The sequence below is a fragment of the Marmota monax genome, unplaced genomic scaffold (assembly GCF_021218885.2).
Source record: "Marmota monax isolate L192 unplaced genomic scaffold, Marmota_monax_Labrador192_F-V1.1 WCK01_AAM20220418_F8-fsc00228, whole genome shotgun sequence".
NCBI classification, from domain to species: Eukaryota; Metazoa; Chordata; class Mammalia; order Rodentia; family Sciuridae; genus Marmota; species Marmota monax.
The window spans coordinates 1,725,690-1,744,990 of record NW_026695240.1 but is presented as its reverse complement, the minus strand read 5'-3'; the positions used below and the strand labels follow the sequence as shown (position 1 = coordinate 1,744,990).

Here is a 19,301-nt window from a genome sequence, read left to right as displayed (position 1 = left end):
GGGGGCTGTGAGAGGGAGGAGGAGGTCTCAGGGTCTGGGTGAGCAGGGGTCTGAGCAGTTTTGAGTCTTAGCTGGAGGGTGTCCAGGCATCTGAGTTGCCTGGGTGAGAGACTGAGGGGGAACGTGTAGGGTTGGCCCTCCTGCGACTGTGAAGCAGTGTCCACGGGTGTTTGAGGGTGAAGGCACGAACCTGCATCGTCACGGGAAGGCTGGAGATTTGGGGATATCTGCTGGGGAAGGCACAGAGGAGATTCCTGCGGTTGGAGCAGGGCGGTGTGTCTGAGGGAGCAGGCAGAGGGCTGGGGCTTCCTACGAGATTGGAGAGATGTGGGCTACCGGAGGGAAGAGGGTAGTATGGAAGCTTCTGTGGACTCTGGGTGGGGTGTAGGTGTTTGAAGGAGGGGTCCAGAAGAGGTGTCTCCTGTGAAGTTGGTGCAGATTCAGTGTGTCACAGTGGACAGGGCCTTCTTGTGGGCTTGGGGTAGGGCCTGGGTGTCTCTGGGTATGAGACTAAGGGAGGGGATGTGCCAGGGAAGAGTGTTTGGGACCCTTCAGGCCCGCACTGACATTTGTCCATTCTACCCCAGAATGTGCCCCCTGATCTGGCCATCTGTTGCTTCATCCTGGAGCAGTCCCTCTCTGTCAGAGCCCTGCAGGAGATGCTGGCCAACACTGTGGAGGCTGGTGTGGAGGTGAGGCTCCCCCGCTCAGGGTAGGACACAGGGACAGGGATGAATGAGGGGACCTAGGGATCGTTTACCATCTGCTCTTCTTCCTCTCTCTGTCCTGCCCCCACAGGGCCTCAATTTGGATAAGTGGGTAGGTCTGGCCTTGGGTGTCACCTGTCCTTCCCATTCCCGACCCTAGGCCTGCTGCTGGGGCCCACACCCTGCACACAGGGCTGGGGTTTCTCCCCCACCCCAGTTGTCAGGGGCTGTGGAGTCCCAAACAGGCCAGGCAAACAGGAAGGAAGGAAGAGGTGGGGCTCTTGAGCCCCGTTTCCCTCGCCTGTTCCTTCCTCCTCTTTCCTATCTTTCCCCCCCAACCATGACCCCCAGCTCCTACCGCATGGGACCTCTCCCTCCACCTCCCTCTATCCCAAGTGTGAGTCCCCTCCAGTTCAGGAGTGGGTCTGCCATGTGATCACGTGGCCCCGTCACATGGCCCCCTCGGAGCATGGGCATGTGAAAACCACGATGGAGGCATGATGCCATCGAGCCACTGAATGTACCCTCCCCCCAAAAGGGCTCATCTGTGCTCAGGAGGGGGCAGTCCCTCGGGAGCGGGAGGTCACCTTATTGCAGTGGGTGATGTTATGACAGGTCAGAACAAAGGGAGCTGAGGTCCGTGGAACACAAGATCCTGAGGCTTCCCTGAAGTCCCCAGGCCTTGAAAAATGGGTTCATCTTCCCTGGGTGACTTCTGGGCCTGGTCAACAAGACAAAGAACGCAGGGAGGACAGGATAGGCCTTGGGGAATAGAAAACACCCTCAGGCTTCTCGGAGCCGCAGCCCCTGCTTCATGGAGGGGAAAATGAGGCAGAGTCTGTGGAGGGTCTCCGCTGAGGCTTCCTCACCTCCAGGCCTGAGCATGGTATTTTATGGAGAGTATATTCTCACCTCTGAATAGGCCAGATGATTTGGGGGTCTTGAGGATCAGGGGGTCTGTGCTTACTCTGTGCTCTTGCTGTCCCCATAGTCATCCCAGGGTGGGGGACACAGGACACTCCTGTATGGTCATGCCATCCTGCTCCGGCACGCACACAGCCGCATGGTGAGTGCCTCGGTGGGGGCATGGGCGGGGCCAGGGGCCAGGCCTGCCAGAGGAGGCTGACCCTCTCTCTAATCCTAGTACCTGAGTTGCCTCACCACCTCCCGCTCCATGACTGACAAGCTGGCCTTCGACGTGGGACTGCAGGAGGATGCCACAGGTACAGGGCTGTGGGGGTAGGGAGTCAGCAGACAGAACTTTGGAGGCAGGCATGAGACTGTCCTAGGGACAGCAATGGGGCTTTGAAGCAGAGGGTCTGGCATGTGGGTGGGAGTTCTGGGCAGAGTTGGTGGCAGCAATAGGAGATCTACAGACCCAGGACCTGGGAGGCTCAGTGGCGGGGAACACCCTAGGGAAGAACCTTCTGGGAGGCCATCATGTTCACATGTTGACAACTACCCTCCCGTCCTGCCCCTACCCACAGGAGAGGCTTGTTGGTGGACAATGCACCCCGCTTCCAAGCAGAGGTCTGAAGGAGAGAAGGTCCGTGTAGGAGATGACCTCATTCTTGTCAGTGTCTCCTCCGAGCGCTACCTGGTGAGCAGTCTCGTCCCACTGGGGGCTCCTGCTGCTCTGAGGGCTGGGGGGCACATGGGATCAGCCCTGCCTCCTCATTATTGCCTTACCTAGCTGGTCTCTGGCTCCCAACTTCCCGACTCACAATTTCTGGTTTCCTGATACGTGATATCCATTTCTCTGATCTTCAATCCCCATTTCCTGACTTGGTTTCTTGATCTGTGACCTCCACTTTTCTGGCTCAAATTTGTATGCTTCCTGGCATTTTTCTCTGATTTCTGGCCTTTGACTCTGGACTCTTGCCCACCTCTACCCGTCATCTCTGACTGTCCCATCCTGGTTCCCCCAGCACCTGTCAACAGCGAGTGGAGAGCTCCAGGTTGATGCCTCCTTCATGCAGACACTGTGGAACATGAACCCCATCTGTTCCTGCTGTGAAGAGGGTGAGGGCTCCCAACCTCTGGTCCCTAAGCTGAGACACCCACCCCCCACAAGCAGACCCTCAGACATGCCCAAACTGAGTCCTGGAACCTCAGACTCTTAAACCTAAGTGTCCAAACTATGGTCCCATACTTAGATTTCCAACTGGTGCCAAAGCCTGAGCCCCAGAACTCAGACTCCCAAACCTCCAACTGTCGAATTCTCAAATCCAGACCCCAAAGTATTAGTCCCTAAAGCTCCCACACCAAACTCAGTCCTAGAGTTCAGACCCCTAAACTTGGATCCAAAGCTTATAAACATCAAATTTAGAGCTTATCCCTCAGACCTTAATCCTCAGAAATAAGCACAAACCATGACCTCAGACCCCTACTTCTCAAATCAAACCTCAGATTCACAAACCAAGATTCCTAATTCAAATTCCAAACTTTAACCCACCAGCCTCAGCTTCAATTCTCAAAAACCAAGACTCCCGAAATCAAACTCCCCGATTTGGATTCCCATAATAAGATTCCAAAGAATGATCCGAAAACTTTGAACCTATCTTTTAGTCCCCAAACTTCAGATTCTTAAACCAGAATCAAACTGAGATTCAAACTACGGATCCCAGACTCAGACCCTCAATTTCTAACTAAAAGCTCAGCTCTTTCCAAGTGCATACTCCAGAACCCAGATTTCCAAACTATAGATAGACCCCAGACCTCAGAGAACAGCCTGACCTTCAAATCAATGGAATTGAGGACCTTGGGAGCCGGGCACAGTTCTGCGTGCCTGTAATCCCAGTAACTCCGGAGGCTGACACAGGAGGATTTGAATTTTGAGGCAACCCTCAGTAAGTCAGAGAGATTCTGTCTCAGAATAAAATTTTTAAAAGATCTGGGAATGTAGCTCAGTTACAGAGAGCTTGCTTAGCATGTGCAGGGACCTGAGTTCAATCCCCAGAACTGCAGAAAAAGAATTCAGGCCCTAACTCCAGATTTCAACTTCAGACCAAACTATCACACCTCTAAACCCAGACCCCAAGTGCAAGATTGGAAGTCAGATCCCAACATACTAGAGGTTACCTTCTGATCACAGATTCTGACCTCAACCTCCAAACTCAGAACCCTTAACCACAGATCTCTAAACTGCCAACCTCAGCTCTCGCATACCCAGACCCACCCAAACATAGTCTCAGAACCTAAATCTCTTATCTTCAGGCCTGAACTTGACCTGAATCTTGAACTCAATATTAATACCCTGAAACTCAGACCCTCCATCCCAGCCTTGGGAGGTGTGGGCTTTCTGGATTCCACCCCTAGCTCCCAGGATTTTGGGGGCTCCTGCTTCACAGTGACCACCTTTCCTGGCTCCCCTACAGGTTACGTGACAGGAGGCCATGTCCTTCGTCTCTTTCATGGACACATGGATGAATGTCTGACCATTTCCCCTGCTGACAGTGATGACCAGCGCAGGTCTGGGCTGGGGACAAGCAGACCTGGAGTCTAGGGGTGGAAATGAAGCAGGGAAAAGGTTGGCTAAGGGAGCCTGTGTTAGTGAGTTTTCTGTTACTGTGACAAAAAAGCTGAGATTTTCAACTTAATAGGGGAAAAGGTTTATTTTGGTTTACAGTTTCAAAGGTTTTATTTATTTATTATTTTAAATATTTATTCTTTAGTTGTAGTTGGATACAATATCTTTATTTTATTTATTTTTATGTGGTGCTCAGGATTGAACGAACCCAGGGCCTCACATGTGCTAGGCAAGCGCTCTATTGCTGAGCCCCAACCCCAGCCCAAGTTTTATTTATTTTTATTTTTTAAATATTAATTTCTTTAGTTGGACACAATACCTTTATTCCACTCATTTATTTTTTTGTGGTGCTGAGGATCAAACCCAGGACCCCACGTGTGCTAGGAGAGTGCTCTACCACTGAGCACCAGCCCCAGCCCCTGAGAGGTTTTAATCCATAGTTGTTTGGCTCTGTTGCTTTGGGTCTGTGGCAGAACAGTACATCATGGTGGGAGCATGCACTGGAGGCTGGTTCACCTAAGGGAAACTGAGAAGAAATAAGAGAAAGTGGAGGAGAGCAGGGTCTCAGTATCTCCTTCATGGGCACGTTCCCAGTGACCTAACTGCCTTCCACTAGGCCTCACTTTGTCAAGGTTCTATCATCTTCCAATAGCGTCACAGTCTGGGGACCAAATCTTGAACATGTGGGTCTTTGGAGAATGTTCAAGATCCAAACTATAGCAGGCCCTATGAATGGGATTAAGGACTGGACTCTCGGGGACTGGAGCCTGAACTCCTGACCTTACTCGTTCCTGTATCCCTAGACTTGTCTATTACGAAGGAGGCTCTGTGTGCACCCACGCCCGGTCCCTCTGGAGGCTGGAGCCCCTGAGAATCAGGTATGGAGGAGGGGATGAGGGAAGGGCTGGGGAGATCAAAAGAGAGATGGAGGTCCTCTGTGATCCTGGAGTCTGGACAAAAAAGAGGTCTTAGTGGGTTGGGGGGGATTCCTGGGGAAAAGATTAGGGGTCTTGAGTGGAGAATGTAGAAGGGAAGTGGAGACATCTGGGGAGCCCTGAGGAATCTTTGAGGGCTTGAGGGAGGATTGGAGTTCCTCAGATAGGACTGAGGGGGGGTGCAAGATTTGAGAGTCTCAAGAAAGGTTCAGGGAACCCCAGAAGGGTGTCAGGGGCTTAGGGAGGTTTAGACCAAGACTATGGTGTCCATGGGAGGGTTGGGGCGTCCTCTGATTCCCCTCGCCCTCCACAGCTGGAGTGGGAGTCACCTGCGCTGGGGCCAGCCGCTGCGAATCCGGCACGTTACCACTGGGCGCTACCTGGCACTCACTGAGGACCAGGGCCTGATTGTGGTGGATGCCAGCAAAGCTCACACCAAAGCCACCTCCTTCTGTTTCCGCATCTCCAAGGTCTGTGGGGGTCAGGGTGCCCTCTCTCATCTGGAGCTCTGATCTCCACCCCAGTCTCCACTCCCCAGTCTCTGGGGGGCTCCTCCATTAAACATACAGGCAGAGGAGGCTGACCCCTGTCCCCTGCCCCTGCAGGAGAAGCTGGATGTGGCCCCCAAGCGGGATGTGGAGGGCATGGGCCCTCCCGAGATCAAGTATGGGGAGTCACTATGCTTTGTGCAGCACGTGGCCTCGGGCCTGTGGCTCACCTATGCAGCCCCAGACCCCAAGGCCCTGAGACTCGGCGTGCTCAAGAAGAAGGTGAGCTCCTGGCACGGGCAAGGGTGGGGTTCAGGTAGGGGTAGAAGGGGGCTGCGGTGGTCATGCTTGAGCCTCCAGGAGTTTGAAGATGGAACTGAGAGAGACAGAGACTAAGAGGGGAAAATAGGCTGAGAAAGACCAAAAAGGAAGGAGATATAGAAAATATATATACATATATATGTATGTATGTGGTGTGTGTGTGTCTGTGTGAGCGCGAGTGTGCATGTGAGCGCACACACACACAAAATGATACTTGTTTGGACATAAAAGCTGAGGATGTAGATAGGACTGGACCAGAGGGGGACATGTGGGAGTTGGCAGCAGGTGGATGTTATTTACACTCATGGGATTCGATGAGGTCTGGGGGGTCAGCTGTGAAGGTCAGACATTCAGCCTGGGATATATGAAGTTTGGGGTGACATTAGAGCTTTCTGAGGGAGGGTGTTAAGTCAGTAACAGGCACGGGGATGCAGAGAGACAGAGTAGACCAGACGGAATCACAAGGAGGAAGGGAAAGAGATGGGGAATAGAGAAGAGAGGGAGAGAGAGTGTGGGGTAGAGGGAGAGAAGATGGAGACGGGAAGAGACAGACAGAGACAGGGAGAGACAGACGGAGACGGGGAGAGACAGACGGAGTTGGGGAGGACCAAGAGAGAGGAAAGGAAACACAGACAAAGGGGAATAGAAACACGGGGCAGATTTGCCGAGAGATTCTGTGGCATGGGGGGCAGCTGTGGGACTCAACTCTGGGCAGAGGCCTATGGGTCATGGCCCTGGGTGGCTGATCCCCTTCTGACCTCTCCACACCCAGGCCATGCTTCACCAGGAGGGCCACATGGACGATGCGCTGTCCCTGACCCGGTGCCAACAGGAGGAGTCCCAGGCTGCCCGCATGATCCACAGCACTGCTGGCCTGTACAATCAGTTCATCAAGTAAGCCGCGCTGCCCTGCCCAGCGGCCCGGCTCCTGGTGGTCATGCACCTGACCAAATCTCCAGGCCTCTGGATCCACCACCCTGTCCGACATGCACTGGCCCCTAATCCCTAAACCCCTGTCCCCTAATCTGACACAGACAACCATGACCTTTGACCTCACCCTCGTGATCGTCACCTCTGACACCCAGGCGCTTGATCCTGGACCTCCCCAGCTCCTTCCATCACCCCCTGTGCCTCGGTAGGAGTGAGTCCAGGTCCCAGCTCTGTCCTTGTTTGCCCCGTGACCTCGGGCCGAGGCCTCTCTCTGTCTCTGTCCCCCTCACCCCCTCTGCAAAGCAGGAGTCCAGGCTAGTCCTGCAGGGGTGGGGTGGTGACAGTCGGAGATGGGGCCCTGGCTGACAATTGGTGGTCCCCTCAGGGGCCTGGACAGCTTCAGCGGGAAGCCTCGGGGTTCAGGGCCGCCGGCTGGCTCGGCGCTGCCCATCGAGGGAGTCATCCTGAGCCTGCAGGACCTCATCGGTTACTTCGAGCCGCCCTCTGAGGAGCTGCAGCACGAAGAAAAGCAGAGCAAGCTGCGCAGCCTGCGCAACCGCCAGAGCCTCTTCCAGGAGGAGGTGGGACCGCACCATAGGAGGGGCGGGGTCTGTGGGCGCGGGGGCGTGGCCTGGGGCGGAGCTGCGACAAGGGCCTGAGTGACAGGGGACCGGGAGTCAGACGGCTGGGGGGGACGGGGGAGGAGCACGAGGAAGGTCTCGGCCTGAGCAAACCCCAGGGGCGTGGCCTCCGGGGGCGGGACTGAGTTGGTGGGCGGGACTGGAGGGAGGGCTGAGAGAGGTGAGGGGCGGGGCCTGTGCCCGGCCTGGCAGGGGAGGCTGGGGAGAAGGAGAAGCGGAGCGCACAGGGTCAGAGGCTGTTCTTGGGCAGCAAGGAAGAGAGCATAGGCGGGACCTCACCTGGGGTCTGGAGCTGGAAGTTTGTTAGAAGAACACTAAGGGAAGAGGTGTGCCTGGCTCCTACCGGCCAGGGGTCTGAGTGGCAGGGATCTGGCGAAAGGCCAGGGCATCTGATGCCTTCTTTAGTGGAGGGAGCATGTCCATTCAAAGACATCGGACCCTCCAAGGGCTCCAGGGAGAAAGACTTGTAAATGATAATAGTAATGATAACAAAGCTACCTCAAGATAGAATTACCACAATATATGCAGGTGCTTAGAACAGGTCTAGTAGCATTCGTGGTTATTTTACCTTGGATTTATTCCTTACTACGCGATAAAGGTTCTATAGCCACGTCATTCTCCCAATAACCCCGTGCGGGGATTGTAATTCCCGTATTATAGATGGGGTTCCTGAAGCTCAGAGAGATGAAAGCAGTCTGTGAGTCTCCAACACGGTCGTACTCTCTGCCCTGAAGCTCTGCTTCTCTTACTAATGATAGGGGTTTCTAGATGTAGCCACAGTTGTCCTCCCTTATCTGCAGAGGATATGTTCCAAGACCTCCAGTGGATGCCTGAAATTTAGATAAAACCGAGTTTCAGTTTCAGCCACATGCAGCCATTGAGCCAAAGAACCCCTACTGTATGTCCCAAGTTCAGCAGCAGGCAAAACTGTGGGCTGCTTGGAAGCAAGTCGCAGGGACAGAAAGGGGGGAGGGGAAGCATAAATTCAGCCCTGATGTTAGTAAGGGCATGCTATGCTGATGACAGAGGCAGAGAGGACAAGGACAGGTTTGAGGAGCCAAGGCAGAGGGGAGGATAATGGGCCTGAATGGGGACATGGAGTTAAAGGGGCTGGTTTAAATCAGGGAGCAAATAGCCAGTCACCAGCTGTTGAAGGGATATGAATTAGTAAATCCAAGAAAGAAAAGGAAGGGAGGGCCTGGGACACCGGTTGTAATCACCCCTGTGTTCCCCGCCCCAGGGGATGCTCTCCCTGGTCCTGAATTGCATTGACCGCCTGAATGTCTATACCACGGCTGCCCACTTTGCCGAATATGCAGGGGAGGAGGCAGCTGAGTCCTGGAAAGAGATTGTGAACTTGCTCTATGAACTCCTGGGTAAGGGACTTCCGTCCTAACTCCCCCAAGAGTACCCCATATCCCCAATCCCTTTGGGCCTGACCCCTCTTCCACCCTCAGCCTCTCTGATCCGTGGCAATCGGACCAACTGTGCCCTCTTCTCCACGAACCTGGACTGGCTGGTCAGCAAGCTGGATCGGCTGGAGGCCTCGTCTGGTAGGAGAACCCAGGGAGTGGGACGGGGGTCGGGGAGGGGAGAGCTCACCGCCTCATGTCTTCCCACTGGCACCCGGGCAGGCATCCTGGAGGTGCTGTACTGTGTCCTGATCGAGAGTCCCGAGGTCCTGAACATCATCCAGGAGAACCACATCAAGTCCATCATCTCCCTGCTGGACAAGCACGGGAGGAACCACAAGGTCAGCCTGTCCTCCTGACCTCAGAACCCTGACCTCTCCCTGTGGCCCCAGGATTCCTCTCCTCCCTCTCATCTCTTAACCTGGACTCCACTCACGTGCCTCCATCTCAGCGGGAGGGGTTCAAACTCCTGGCTCCAATTTTTTTTTAATTGGTTATTGAACCTAGAGGCACTTTATCACCGAGCCACACCCCAGCCCTTTTTATTTTGAGACAGAGTCTTGCTAAATTGCTTAAGCCTCACTAAATTGCTGGGGCTGGCCTTGAACTCATGATCCTCCTGCCTCAGCCTTCCAAATGGCTGGGATTATAGGCATTCACCACATTGCCAGGCTCTGAAACGCCTTTAAAATTTTCAAATTATATAGCTATTAGGTGGGCTGCATATATTCTCCGCAGTTTGCTATAGGCCCTTGCCGGTTCCTACTGCATGATTCCTGACCATTGCACACATTTCCATGTCCACTGACTTCTGAAGATACACGTTTGCAACCCCTGCTGATCCAAAATCACATCTTGGTTCTTGTGTCTCTCATTGACTCTCTCACTGTGTCCTTTGACCTCTTTCTTCATGATTCCAGTCTATCCTTTCTTACACTGCTGATGCCTTATCTCAACCCATGTGATCCAGTCTCTCCCAGCCTACTTTGACCCCTTTCTCTGGGATCCCTGACTTTCCACTCTCACCACCTTTCAGGCAAAAATTTCATACCCTGTCCAGATGCACCATTCTTGCCTTCTGGCTTCCCATCCATATCCTCCTATATCCCCCTTGCTTGTACCCTCACTCCCTTTTACCTCTGACCTTGACCTCCAGGTCCTGGATGTGCTGTGCTCCCTCTGTGTGTGCAATGGTGTGGCTGTGCGCTCCAACCAAGATCTCATTACCGAGAACTTGCTCCCTGGTCGTGAGCTTCTGCTACAGACAAACCTCATCAACTATGTCACCAGGTGTGGCTCCTAACCCCTCACCCTGGGCTCAGACCCTCTCAACCCTTTTCCTGACCCAGAGACTCCACTCCAAGTGGGTGTCCCTCTCCTGTCGCCCCTCCTCAGGAGTCCACCTTGCCCTGTTCCCCTTTGGGTCCCCACTCTCCTTGTTCTCTCGTCTGGGCTCTATTTCTGCCTCTGTCTGTGTTTTCTCTTTTTGTCTTTGCCTGTTCCTATTTCTCTTCCATCTTCTTATCCCTGGCTCTCTTCCATCTCTCATCTCTGTCTTTTGATTGCTCTCTGTCTGTCTGTTTGTCTCCCTATTTCCCTCCTCACCACCTGTCTCTTGTCTCCATCTCTCCTGCAGCATCCGCCCCAACATCTTTGTGGGCCGAGCAGAGGGCTCCACGCAGTACGGCAAATGGTACTTTGAAGTGATGGTGGACGAGGTGGCTCCGTTTCTGACAGCTCAGGCCACCCACCTGCGGGTGGGGTGGGCCCTCACTGAGGGCTACAGCCCCTACCCTGGGGGCGGCGAGGGCTGGGGCGGCAATGGGGTCGGCGATGACCTCTATTCCTACGGCTTTGATGGGCTACATCTCTGGACAGGTACCTAGATGCTTCCAGGTGACCCTCACCCCTGATTATTGACCCTAGAATTTTCCAAACTCTGACTAGGCACCTTGAGGTTCTCAGGATCTTGACCCCCAGTAGAGGAACTTTAGACTCATATTCCTAATTTCCCCAAACCCTCATCCTAGAGCTCCCAGAATCCTGACCCTGACTTGTTTCCTCATAATCTCCAAAACTCTGACCTCAGAAGAGGCATGACCTCTGACCCTAGAGATCCCAGAAGATTGCTCAGATTGTTATGACCTCTGATCTTTGACTTATGTACTCAAAGATTCCTAATTGTAACTCAGGTGAACTCTGACCACGCAGCTATCAGGCTCCCAGTCATCCTAACTCCAGGGGGACTCTGACCCTCGTTCCTAACTTTAGAACTATGGGCCCCTCCATGGGAACACCTGCCCTTGGGGGGGGGTTCCCAATTCCAGTCCCTACAGGATCTTCCGATATCTGCGTTTCTTTTCTTGATATCGTTGGTTCCATGGAACCTCTGACCTCTGAACCCTCCCTGGTGATCTTGGTGCAGGACACGTGGCACGCCCGGTGACTTCTCCAGGACAGCACCTCCTGGCCCCCGAGGATGTGGTCAGCTGCTGTCTGGACCTCAGTGTACCCTCCATCTCCTTCCGCATCAATGGCTGTCCTGTGCAGGGCGTCTTCGAGGCCTTCAATCTCGACGGGCTCTTCTTCCCTGTTGTCAGCTTCTCCGCTGGTGTCAAGTGAGGACCTGCCCCTGCCCCAGTTGTCTTGGGTTGGGGGTCTGATCCAAGACAGCTTCTGCAGTCACCCTATAAGACAAGGACACCGCTGTTCACTCTCAGGACTGACTGGCAAGAAGCCCTTACTTGAAAGTCATTAATCCTAATGACTTCAGATTCTTCCCAACCCCATGTTTCTATGATGATCTTCAAGGGACCTCATAATTTTACAGTGACCCTTTTTGGTGTGTGCATGGTGCTGGGGATTGAACCCAGGGCTTTTTGCATGCTAGGCAAGCACTCTACCAACTGAGCTGTATCCCTGGCCCTTATGATGACCTTTTGGTGACCCCCCAAATCATCCAGAGATGTTCCAATGACCAAGACTCTTCCAGTAGCCTCCCAATGACCTCCGACCCTCCTTATGGCTCCATCCTCTTTCAGTAACCTCTCATGATGCCAGCATCTCCCCAAGGTGGTCCAGTAGCCCCCAACTTGCCCAGTAATCACTGCCCAGTTAATTCAAAGACTTCTCAATGGCCCCGTCCTTTCCCAGTGACCCCAAGTTCTCCAAGTGTCCATTCAGTGGAATGGTTATAACAAATCCCAAGTGTCTCTAAATCATCATCATCTTGTTCTCACCGAACCTTCTAACATTCCCAGCTGCTTTGGTAACCTGGAGACTCCTCCAAAGGACCTTCCCGTGACCTGGCAATAATGGGAACTCTTCTCTCCTAACAATAGGTCCTCCCACCCTTAACTCCCTGATGGTCCCACTTTCCTTTAGGATCCTCCATGACGTTCTCTTGTGATATTTTCCTTTGACTCTAGACTTGAATTTCTGATCCTAGATGACCTCTGTGCCCTATGACTGCGCAGGGGCCACAGATTCCCTCAGAACCCTCCATGGATCCCAGGATCACTCCAGATCCCCCCTGATCATGGACTGTCCCCTGGCCCCTCCCATGATCCTCATTCTCCTCCTCCAGGGTGCGGTTCCTCCTTGGTGGCCGCCATGGTGAATTCAAGTTCCTCCCCCCACCTGGCTACGCCCCCTGCCACGAGGCTGTACTCCCTCGGGAGCGGCTCCACCTTGAACCCATCAAGGAGTACCGACGGGAAGGGCCCCGGGGCCCCCATCTGGTGGGCCCCAGTCGCTGCCTGTCACACACCGACTTCGTGCCCTGCCCTGTGGACACTGTCCAGGTACCGCCTTCCCTACAAGGGTCTTCTGGTGAGGGAGGCTCTCTTAGGAGTCAGAGAGGTGGGGAGCTGGGGTGTGCGTGGTGCTGGGGATTGAACCCAGGGCCTTATTGAACCCCATTGTTGAACAGAGAGAAACACTGAGGCCAGGGACTCTTTCAAGACAGAATCCCAGCTTTCCACAGAGAGGGAATCTTCTCCATGGCCCCATAAAAAAGAACAGTTATTACCCCCAATTTATAGTTGAGTAAAGCAAGGCCCAGAGAGGTTAAGAAACCTGTGCAACCCAACAGCTCAGGAGGCTGACGCAGGAGCGTTCAAAGGTTCAAAGCCAGCCTCAGCAAAAGTGAGGCGCTAAGCAACTCTGTGAGACCCTGTCTCTGAGTAAAATACAAAATAGGGCTGGGGATGTGGCTCAGTGGTCAAGTGCCCCTGAGTTCAATCCCTGGTAGTTCCCCCCTGCCCTATCCTGTGTAAGTCACATGGCTGGTTTGAACTCAGGGGCTCTGACTCCGATTTCTGAGGTCTTAACCACTACACTTTTGGGGGGAATCTCTTCTAGATCAGTCCTCTCGTGCTTCTTGTATCCAGTCCAGACTTCCTACTTTCCCTATAAGGATGTCCCCATGGGAGGGCAGATGTACCGTGATTGAGAGCTTAGCATAGTCCTGAGCACCCACTGCAGTCACTTGCCATTATTAATGGCAGTAAGATTACCTCAGGGGTGACCTGACCATCCCTTGTCCCTGGATGGAGCCCTGGGCCTCATCCTGACGCCTCTCCCTCCCACCACACCCCACCTCTCAACCTAGCGGGTGGTCCCCTTGACCTCCTGGCTAGCCCTCCTACCCCACATTTCCCCCTACAGCCCACCCTGATCCGAAACATCATTATCTCTTGCCTGTAGAACACCAAGAGCTTTAATGTTTATTAGGCACCTACTGTGTGCCAGGCATTTATAAACATCGAGTAGTTTACATAAATGGTTTCTCTGAATCCTCATGAGGCAAGTATTATGATTTAAGCATTGGGACAAGTCTCATTATACAGAGAAGGAAAGTGACTCACCCACTCATTTGGCAGACATTTCTGCATGTTCTTTTTTTGAGGAGGGGGTACCAGGGATTGAACCCAGGGGCGCTTAACCACTGAGCCACATCCCCAGCCCTTTTTTATGTTTAATTTTGAGACAGGGTCTCACTAAGTTGCTGAGGCTGGTCTTGAACTTATGATCCTCCTGCTTCAGCCTCCTGAGCTGCTGAGATTTTAGGCGTGTGCCACTCCGCTCAGCAGGCATTTCTTGAGCACCTCCTCTGGGTCAGGGTCTGGCTCTGGGCTGGGCGGGGCCGAGGAGAGACTGAGGTAGCTGAGGCCCTGCCCCCATGGAGCTCCCAGTCCACAGGGGAGACAGATCTGTCCCCAAATAATCCTTAATTCTGATAATGCTACATCCTTGCTCGTTGGGGCTTTAATCCTGTAGTCAAAATGAGGACTCACTCACGGTTTTGGGAAGAGAGGTCGCGGTGGAGGTGGAGGTGGGATTTCGGGAACCCCTTGAATGTCTTCCTGTCCCCAGATTGTTCTGCCTCCCCATCTGGAACGCATTCGGGAGAAGCTGGCGGAGAACATCCATGAGCTCTGGGCGCTGACCCGCATCGAACAGGGCTGGACCTACGGGCCGGTGAGGGGCAGGAATGGCGGCCTGCGGAGAGGGCCGGTGGCTGGGATTTAGGGTACCGGGGGTCCTTGGGCTACAGGTGGCAGAACTAGGGGTGGGCGGTCCAGGGAGGTCTGGGAGTGCTGGGTTGGGGGAAGGGAGCCCGAGAGCTGACGCCAGGGCTTCTCCAGGTTCGGGATGACAACAAGAGGCTGCACCCGTGTCTCGTGGACTTCCACAGCCTTCCAGAGCCCGAGAGGAACTACAACCTGCAGATGTCAGGGGAGACGCTCAAGTGAGGCACCCAGTGGGAGCAGGGGGTGGAACAAACGCTGGTGGGAGGAAGAGGGCGGGAAAGCGAGGCCGGGACTGACAGAGAAAAGGAAGGCAGATGGACGGACACTTAGAGGGGACAGTTATTGTGACAGAGAGGGGGAGGGAAACATCCAGCAAGAGAAAATCAGCAGCATGCTGGGCGTGGTGGCACACACCCACATCCCAGCATTTGGGAGGCCGAGGCGGGAGGATCTTCTGAGCCCAGGAGTGAGAGAAAGTCAGCAACGGAAAGGGAGAAAGACGCAGAAAGGGACTGAGAGAGAAGCAGACAGGAGAAACTGGACATGGTCAAAGAGAATCGGAAAGGAAGAGACAGGGACAGACAGACGTCAGAGAGACCAAGGGCCAGGGGACAGACACCCCAACAGCCAGAGCAAGAGGCAGAGCTAGAGGCAGGGGAGACGGGACAGGGAGCTCTGTGGGCTACGACCGTGTCACCTGTGCCCCTACTAGGACTCTGCTGGCGCTGGGTTGCCACGTGGGCATGGCCGACGAGAAGGCCGAGGACAACCTCAAGAAGACAAAACTCCCCAAGACGTGAGCTGTCTGGGGAATGGAGGGGGCCTTGGGATGTGTGGTGAGGGGGGCTGGAGGGCTTTGTGGAGAGGCTGAGGTCAGAGATGAAGGGGCCGGAGGTTAGGGTCAAGATCATAGGGTCAGGGGTCAGGGCTTTGGGGTCAGAGGTGAATGTCTAGGACTGAGGAGTTAGGAGTTCCAATGAGAGAGGGACTGGCAGAGAGTCCAGCACGTAGGGTCAGGGACCCTGAGAAAGCTGAGGTGATGTCCTATATTAGAGGCAAAGGATCAGTGGCAGAAGGATAGAATCCAGAGGTTTCTGGAGCAATAGGTGAGAGATTAGAGGTCCTGAGTTAGATTGGGTGTTTGGGTCTTGGACCAGAATTAAGAAACCTCAAAGCTGGAGGTCATAGGTCAAAGAGTTTCAGGGTCAGAAATAAAGCTCCTAGAATCAGGATGAAGAGGTCACAGAGGTCAGAGATCAGTGCTGGCAAAGCCCTTGCTCTGGGTCCTACAGTCAGAGGTCAGGGACCTCAAAGCTTATTCTAGAAAGTGCCAGAACCCTGATAGCAGAGACCGAAGGCCAGAAATTCCAAAGCCCTTGGCTAAGCATCCTGGGGTCCTGGTCCAAGGGTCAGAAGTCAGGATCTCAGCACAGAGCCCAAAGGGGAAGGAGGGCCTCGTCCCAGTGGCCTGCTACCCCCACAGGTACATGATGAGCAATGGGTACAAGCCAGCTCCATTGGACCTGAGCCACGTGCGGCTGACACCCGCACAGACGACCCTCGTGGATCGGCTGGCAGAGAATGGTCACAATGTGTGGGCACGGGACCGCGTGGCCCAGGGCTGGAGCTACAGCGCCGTGCAGGACATCCCTGCACGAAGGAACCCTCGCCTTGTGCCCTACCGCCTGCTGGACGAGGCCACCAAGCGCAGCAACCGCGACAGCCTCTGCCAGGCAGTGCGCACCCTGCTGGGCTACGGCTACAACATAGAGCCACCTGACCAGGAGCCCAGTGAGTGCTGACCCTGGCTCCCACCCTAACTCCTGCCTTGACCCTGGCCCCGACTCCTGCTCTCTGACCTGATGCAGCCCTTGAATGAGTCGTATCTGTAACACTGAGTGGAGTGATCAGGAAGTCATTGAGCGCTGACCCTTCCCCTTAACTTTGACCCTTACTTCTGACCCAAACCCTGACCCTGATCTAACCACCAACCTTGATCTGACCCAATCCCTGCCTGGACTTTGGCTATAACACTGAGAAGTCAGACCAGTGAGTGCTGACCCAACCCTGACTCTAGTTCCTGGCCTTCACCTTTGACCCCTAACCTCTAACCTCTGGACTATGACCATCACATGGAGCCACACAACCAAGGACTTAGTCTTTACCCTCCTTCTAACTGACCCCTGACCTTTCACTGATTTCCAATCCCAGCCTTGACCTGTGACCCTGGCCTTCAATTTCTTAACTCCTGGCCCCAACCCCAATGTCTAGCCCCCCTGACCCTGACTCTGACTGATTCCCAGTCCCGCTGTCAACCCTTGATTCTGACACTTGACCCCTAACCCCTGACCAGGTCTGGACCCAGCTTTCTCCTTCTGTGTCTCTGTCAGCATCTCTGTTCGCTGAGAGCTCTGACTACTGACAAGATGGGGGTCTGTCTCAATAGATCTTTCCCACCTCTGACTCCTGAGGTTCTCCACTTCTCCTCTAACACCAGGAAATTGTCCCTCTTCTCCCTGTTCCCAACACCCTCATCTTCTCTGTCTCTCCCACTAACCTCCACTTCCTACCCAGCCTTTCTGACTTTACCTGGCCTCATTTGTAGGTCAGGTGGAGAGCCAGTCTCGCTGGGACCGGGTGCGCATCTTCCGGGCAGAGAAATCCTATGCGGTACAGAGTGGGCGCTGGTACTTCGAGTTTGAGGCAGTCACCACAGGCGAAATGCGAGTGGGCTGGGCAAGACCTGAGCTGCGGCCTGATGTAGAGTTGGGAGCTGATGATCTGGCCTATGTCTTCAATGGGCACCGCGTGGGTACCTCCTTGGGCTCCACTCTGCCAGTCCCTGTGGTCCCTCCCACAGCCTACACTCTAGCCCTGCCTCTATCTGTGCTTCCCTCTGTCTGTCCATCCCTGTGTCTTCCATCCTCCTCATCCATCCATCCATCTGCTCATCCATCTACCCATCCCTCAACCCATCTATCCATCTATCCATCCATCCATCCACCCACCAACCCATACATCCATCTGTCCATCCATCCATTTAATCAACCATCCACCCACCCACCCATCTATCCATCTATCCATCCATCCATCTATCCACCCACCAACCCATACATCCATCTATCCATCCATCCATCCATTTATCAACCATCTACCCATTCACCCATTCATCTATCCATCCATCCATACATACATCCATTCAACCAACCATCCATTCATCGTCTATCCATCTATACTTCTACTTACACTTTCTTCCTTCCCTCCATCAGCCATGTGGATCCTTACCTTTCTTTTTTTTAATATTTATTTATTTATTTTAGTTTTCGGTGGACACAACATCTTTATTTTATTTGTATGTGGTGCTGAGGATCGAACCCAGTGCCCGGCGCATGCCAGGGGAGCGCGCTACCATTTGAGCCACATCCCCAGCCCCTGGATCCTTGCCTTTCTATCCATACTTCCATCTGCCGTACACCCATCCATCATTCTTCACCCATCTCTTCTGGGGACTTATGTGGGCGTACATGGGTCTGTATGGAGGACCCTGATGGCTTCATTTCTCCTTTATTTACTTGTTGCTGCTCCCAACACCTCACGACCACTTTGGTGGTCCCCATCGCCCTAGCCATGGAAACAGCAAGACCCAGGTGTAAGGGACGAGACACAGATTAGTGAGGAAGGCAATTCCAAGGACCATGGATGCAAATGTCGGGATGATGGGGGCACCGGCGCCTCTCCTTCCCCTTCCTGACGTGTTGTGCGTGTCACCCTCTCCCTGTTCCCCCTCCCTCCGTTTCCCTGTGTCTTAGCACCGTGTCTTCTCTGTGCTCCTCACAGGGCCAGCGCTGGCACTTGGGCAGTGAGCCCTTTGGGCATCCCTGGCAGTCAGGCGATGTTGTTGGCTGCATGATTGACCTCACGGAGAACACCATCATCTTTACCCTCAATGGCAAGGTCCTCATGTCGGACTCTGGCTCTGAGACAGCCTTCCGGGAGATTGAGATTGGGGAAGGTGAGACCCTTCACCTGCCTGCCTGCTTTTCCTCCATCTCACCTGAACCTCCCCGTGAACCTTCGGTCTCTGGTTCTCTTATCCCTTTTATAGTACCCCCCCTCCCCCGTGACCGCCCCGCCTTGCCCACTGCTCACCCCTGATTCTCCTACCTTAGCCTCCTGAGTTGCTGGAATTCTTTTCCTTCCCCCAGGCTTCCTCCCGGTCTGCAGCCTGGGGCCTGGCCAGGTGGGCCACCTGAACCTGGGCCAGGATGTGAGCTCCCTGCGATTCTTTGCCATCTGTGGCCTCCAGGAAGGCTTTGAGCCATTTGCCATCAACATGCAGCGCCCAGTCACCACCTGGTTCAGCAAAAGCCTTCCTCAGTTCGAACCTGTGCCCCTTGAACACCCCCACTATGAGGTGAGCTCAATAGACCTTCTGGTTTGTCTCCAAACCTTGTTCTCACAACTTTCTTTCCCGAGTTTCTCCTTCTGCGTTAGCACACAAGCCATCTGGGGGGGGGTCAGGATATTGGGCTCCCCAGGTTGCCTTTTAGGGTATAACTTTGGCCCCAGGGGCCTTACCTGTAAAATGAGACAAGGGAGAAAAGAGAAGCTCGATCATGTGACCCCGATGGAAATTTCTAGTCCTTATACTATTTGATCCTAGAGCAAGGTTTAAAGAAATATAAACCCAGCCAGGCATGGTGGAGCATGCTTGTAATTCCATCTACTTGGGAGGCAGAGGTAAGAGAACCACAAGTTCAAAGCCAGCTTGGGTAACTTAGCAAGATCCTGTCACAAAATAAAA

The 19,301-nt window shown here is 53.9% G+C and overlaps 1 protein-coding gene across 1 annotated transcript in view; it reads left to right on the top strand.

Annotated features, from left to right (window-relative positions):
* Ryr1 (ryanodine receptor 1) overlaps positions 1-19,301 on the top strand; it is a 106,032-nt gene that overhangs the window by 854 nt on the left and 85,877 nt on the right. The window contains exons 2-26 of the mRNA XM_058577598.1: positions 588-692; positions 1,699-1,773; positions 1,852-1,930; positions 2,195-2,307; positions 2,636-2,729; positions 4,085-4,178; positions 5,040-5,114; positions 5,485-5,641; positions 5,777-5,941; positions 6,753-6,874; positions 7,296-7,491; positions 8,792-8,927; positions 9,009-9,104; positions 9,186-9,304; positions 10,120-10,253; positions 10,600-10,841; positions 11,389-11,581; positions 12,550-12,766; positions 14,340-14,444; positions 14,612-14,715; positions 15,210-15,293; positions 15,981-16,288; positions 17,103-17,305; positions 18,335-18,509; positions 18,703-18,911. Of these exons, the coding sequence (XP_058433581.1) occupies positions 588-692; positions 1,699-1,773; positions 1,852-1,930; positions 2,195-2,307; positions 2,636-2,729; positions 4,085-4,178; positions 5,040-5,114; positions 5,485-5,641; positions 5,777-5,941; positions 6,753-6,874; positions 7,296-7,491; positions 8,792-8,927; positions 9,009-9,104; positions 9,186-9,304; positions 10,120-10,253; positions 10,600-10,841; positions 11,389-11,581; positions 12,550-12,766; positions 14,340-14,444; positions 14,612-14,715; positions 15,210-15,293; positions 15,981-16,288; positions 17,103-17,305; positions 18,335-18,509; positions 18,703-18,911 (3,600 nt within the window). The remainder of the gene's footprint in view (positions 1-587; positions 693-1,698; positions 1,774-1,851; positions 1,931-2,194; positions 2,308-2,635; positions 2,730-4,084; positions 4,179-5,039; positions 5,115-5,484; positions 5,642-5,776; positions 5,942-6,752; positions 6,875-7,295; positions 7,492-8,791; positions 8,928-9,008; positions 9,105-9,185; positions 9,305-10,119; positions 10,254-10,599; positions 10,842-11,388; positions 11,582-12,549; positions 12,767-14,339; positions 14,445-14,611; positions 14,716-15,209; positions 15,294-15,980; positions 16,289-17,102; positions 17,306-18,334; positions 18,510-18,702; positions 18,912-19,301) is intronic.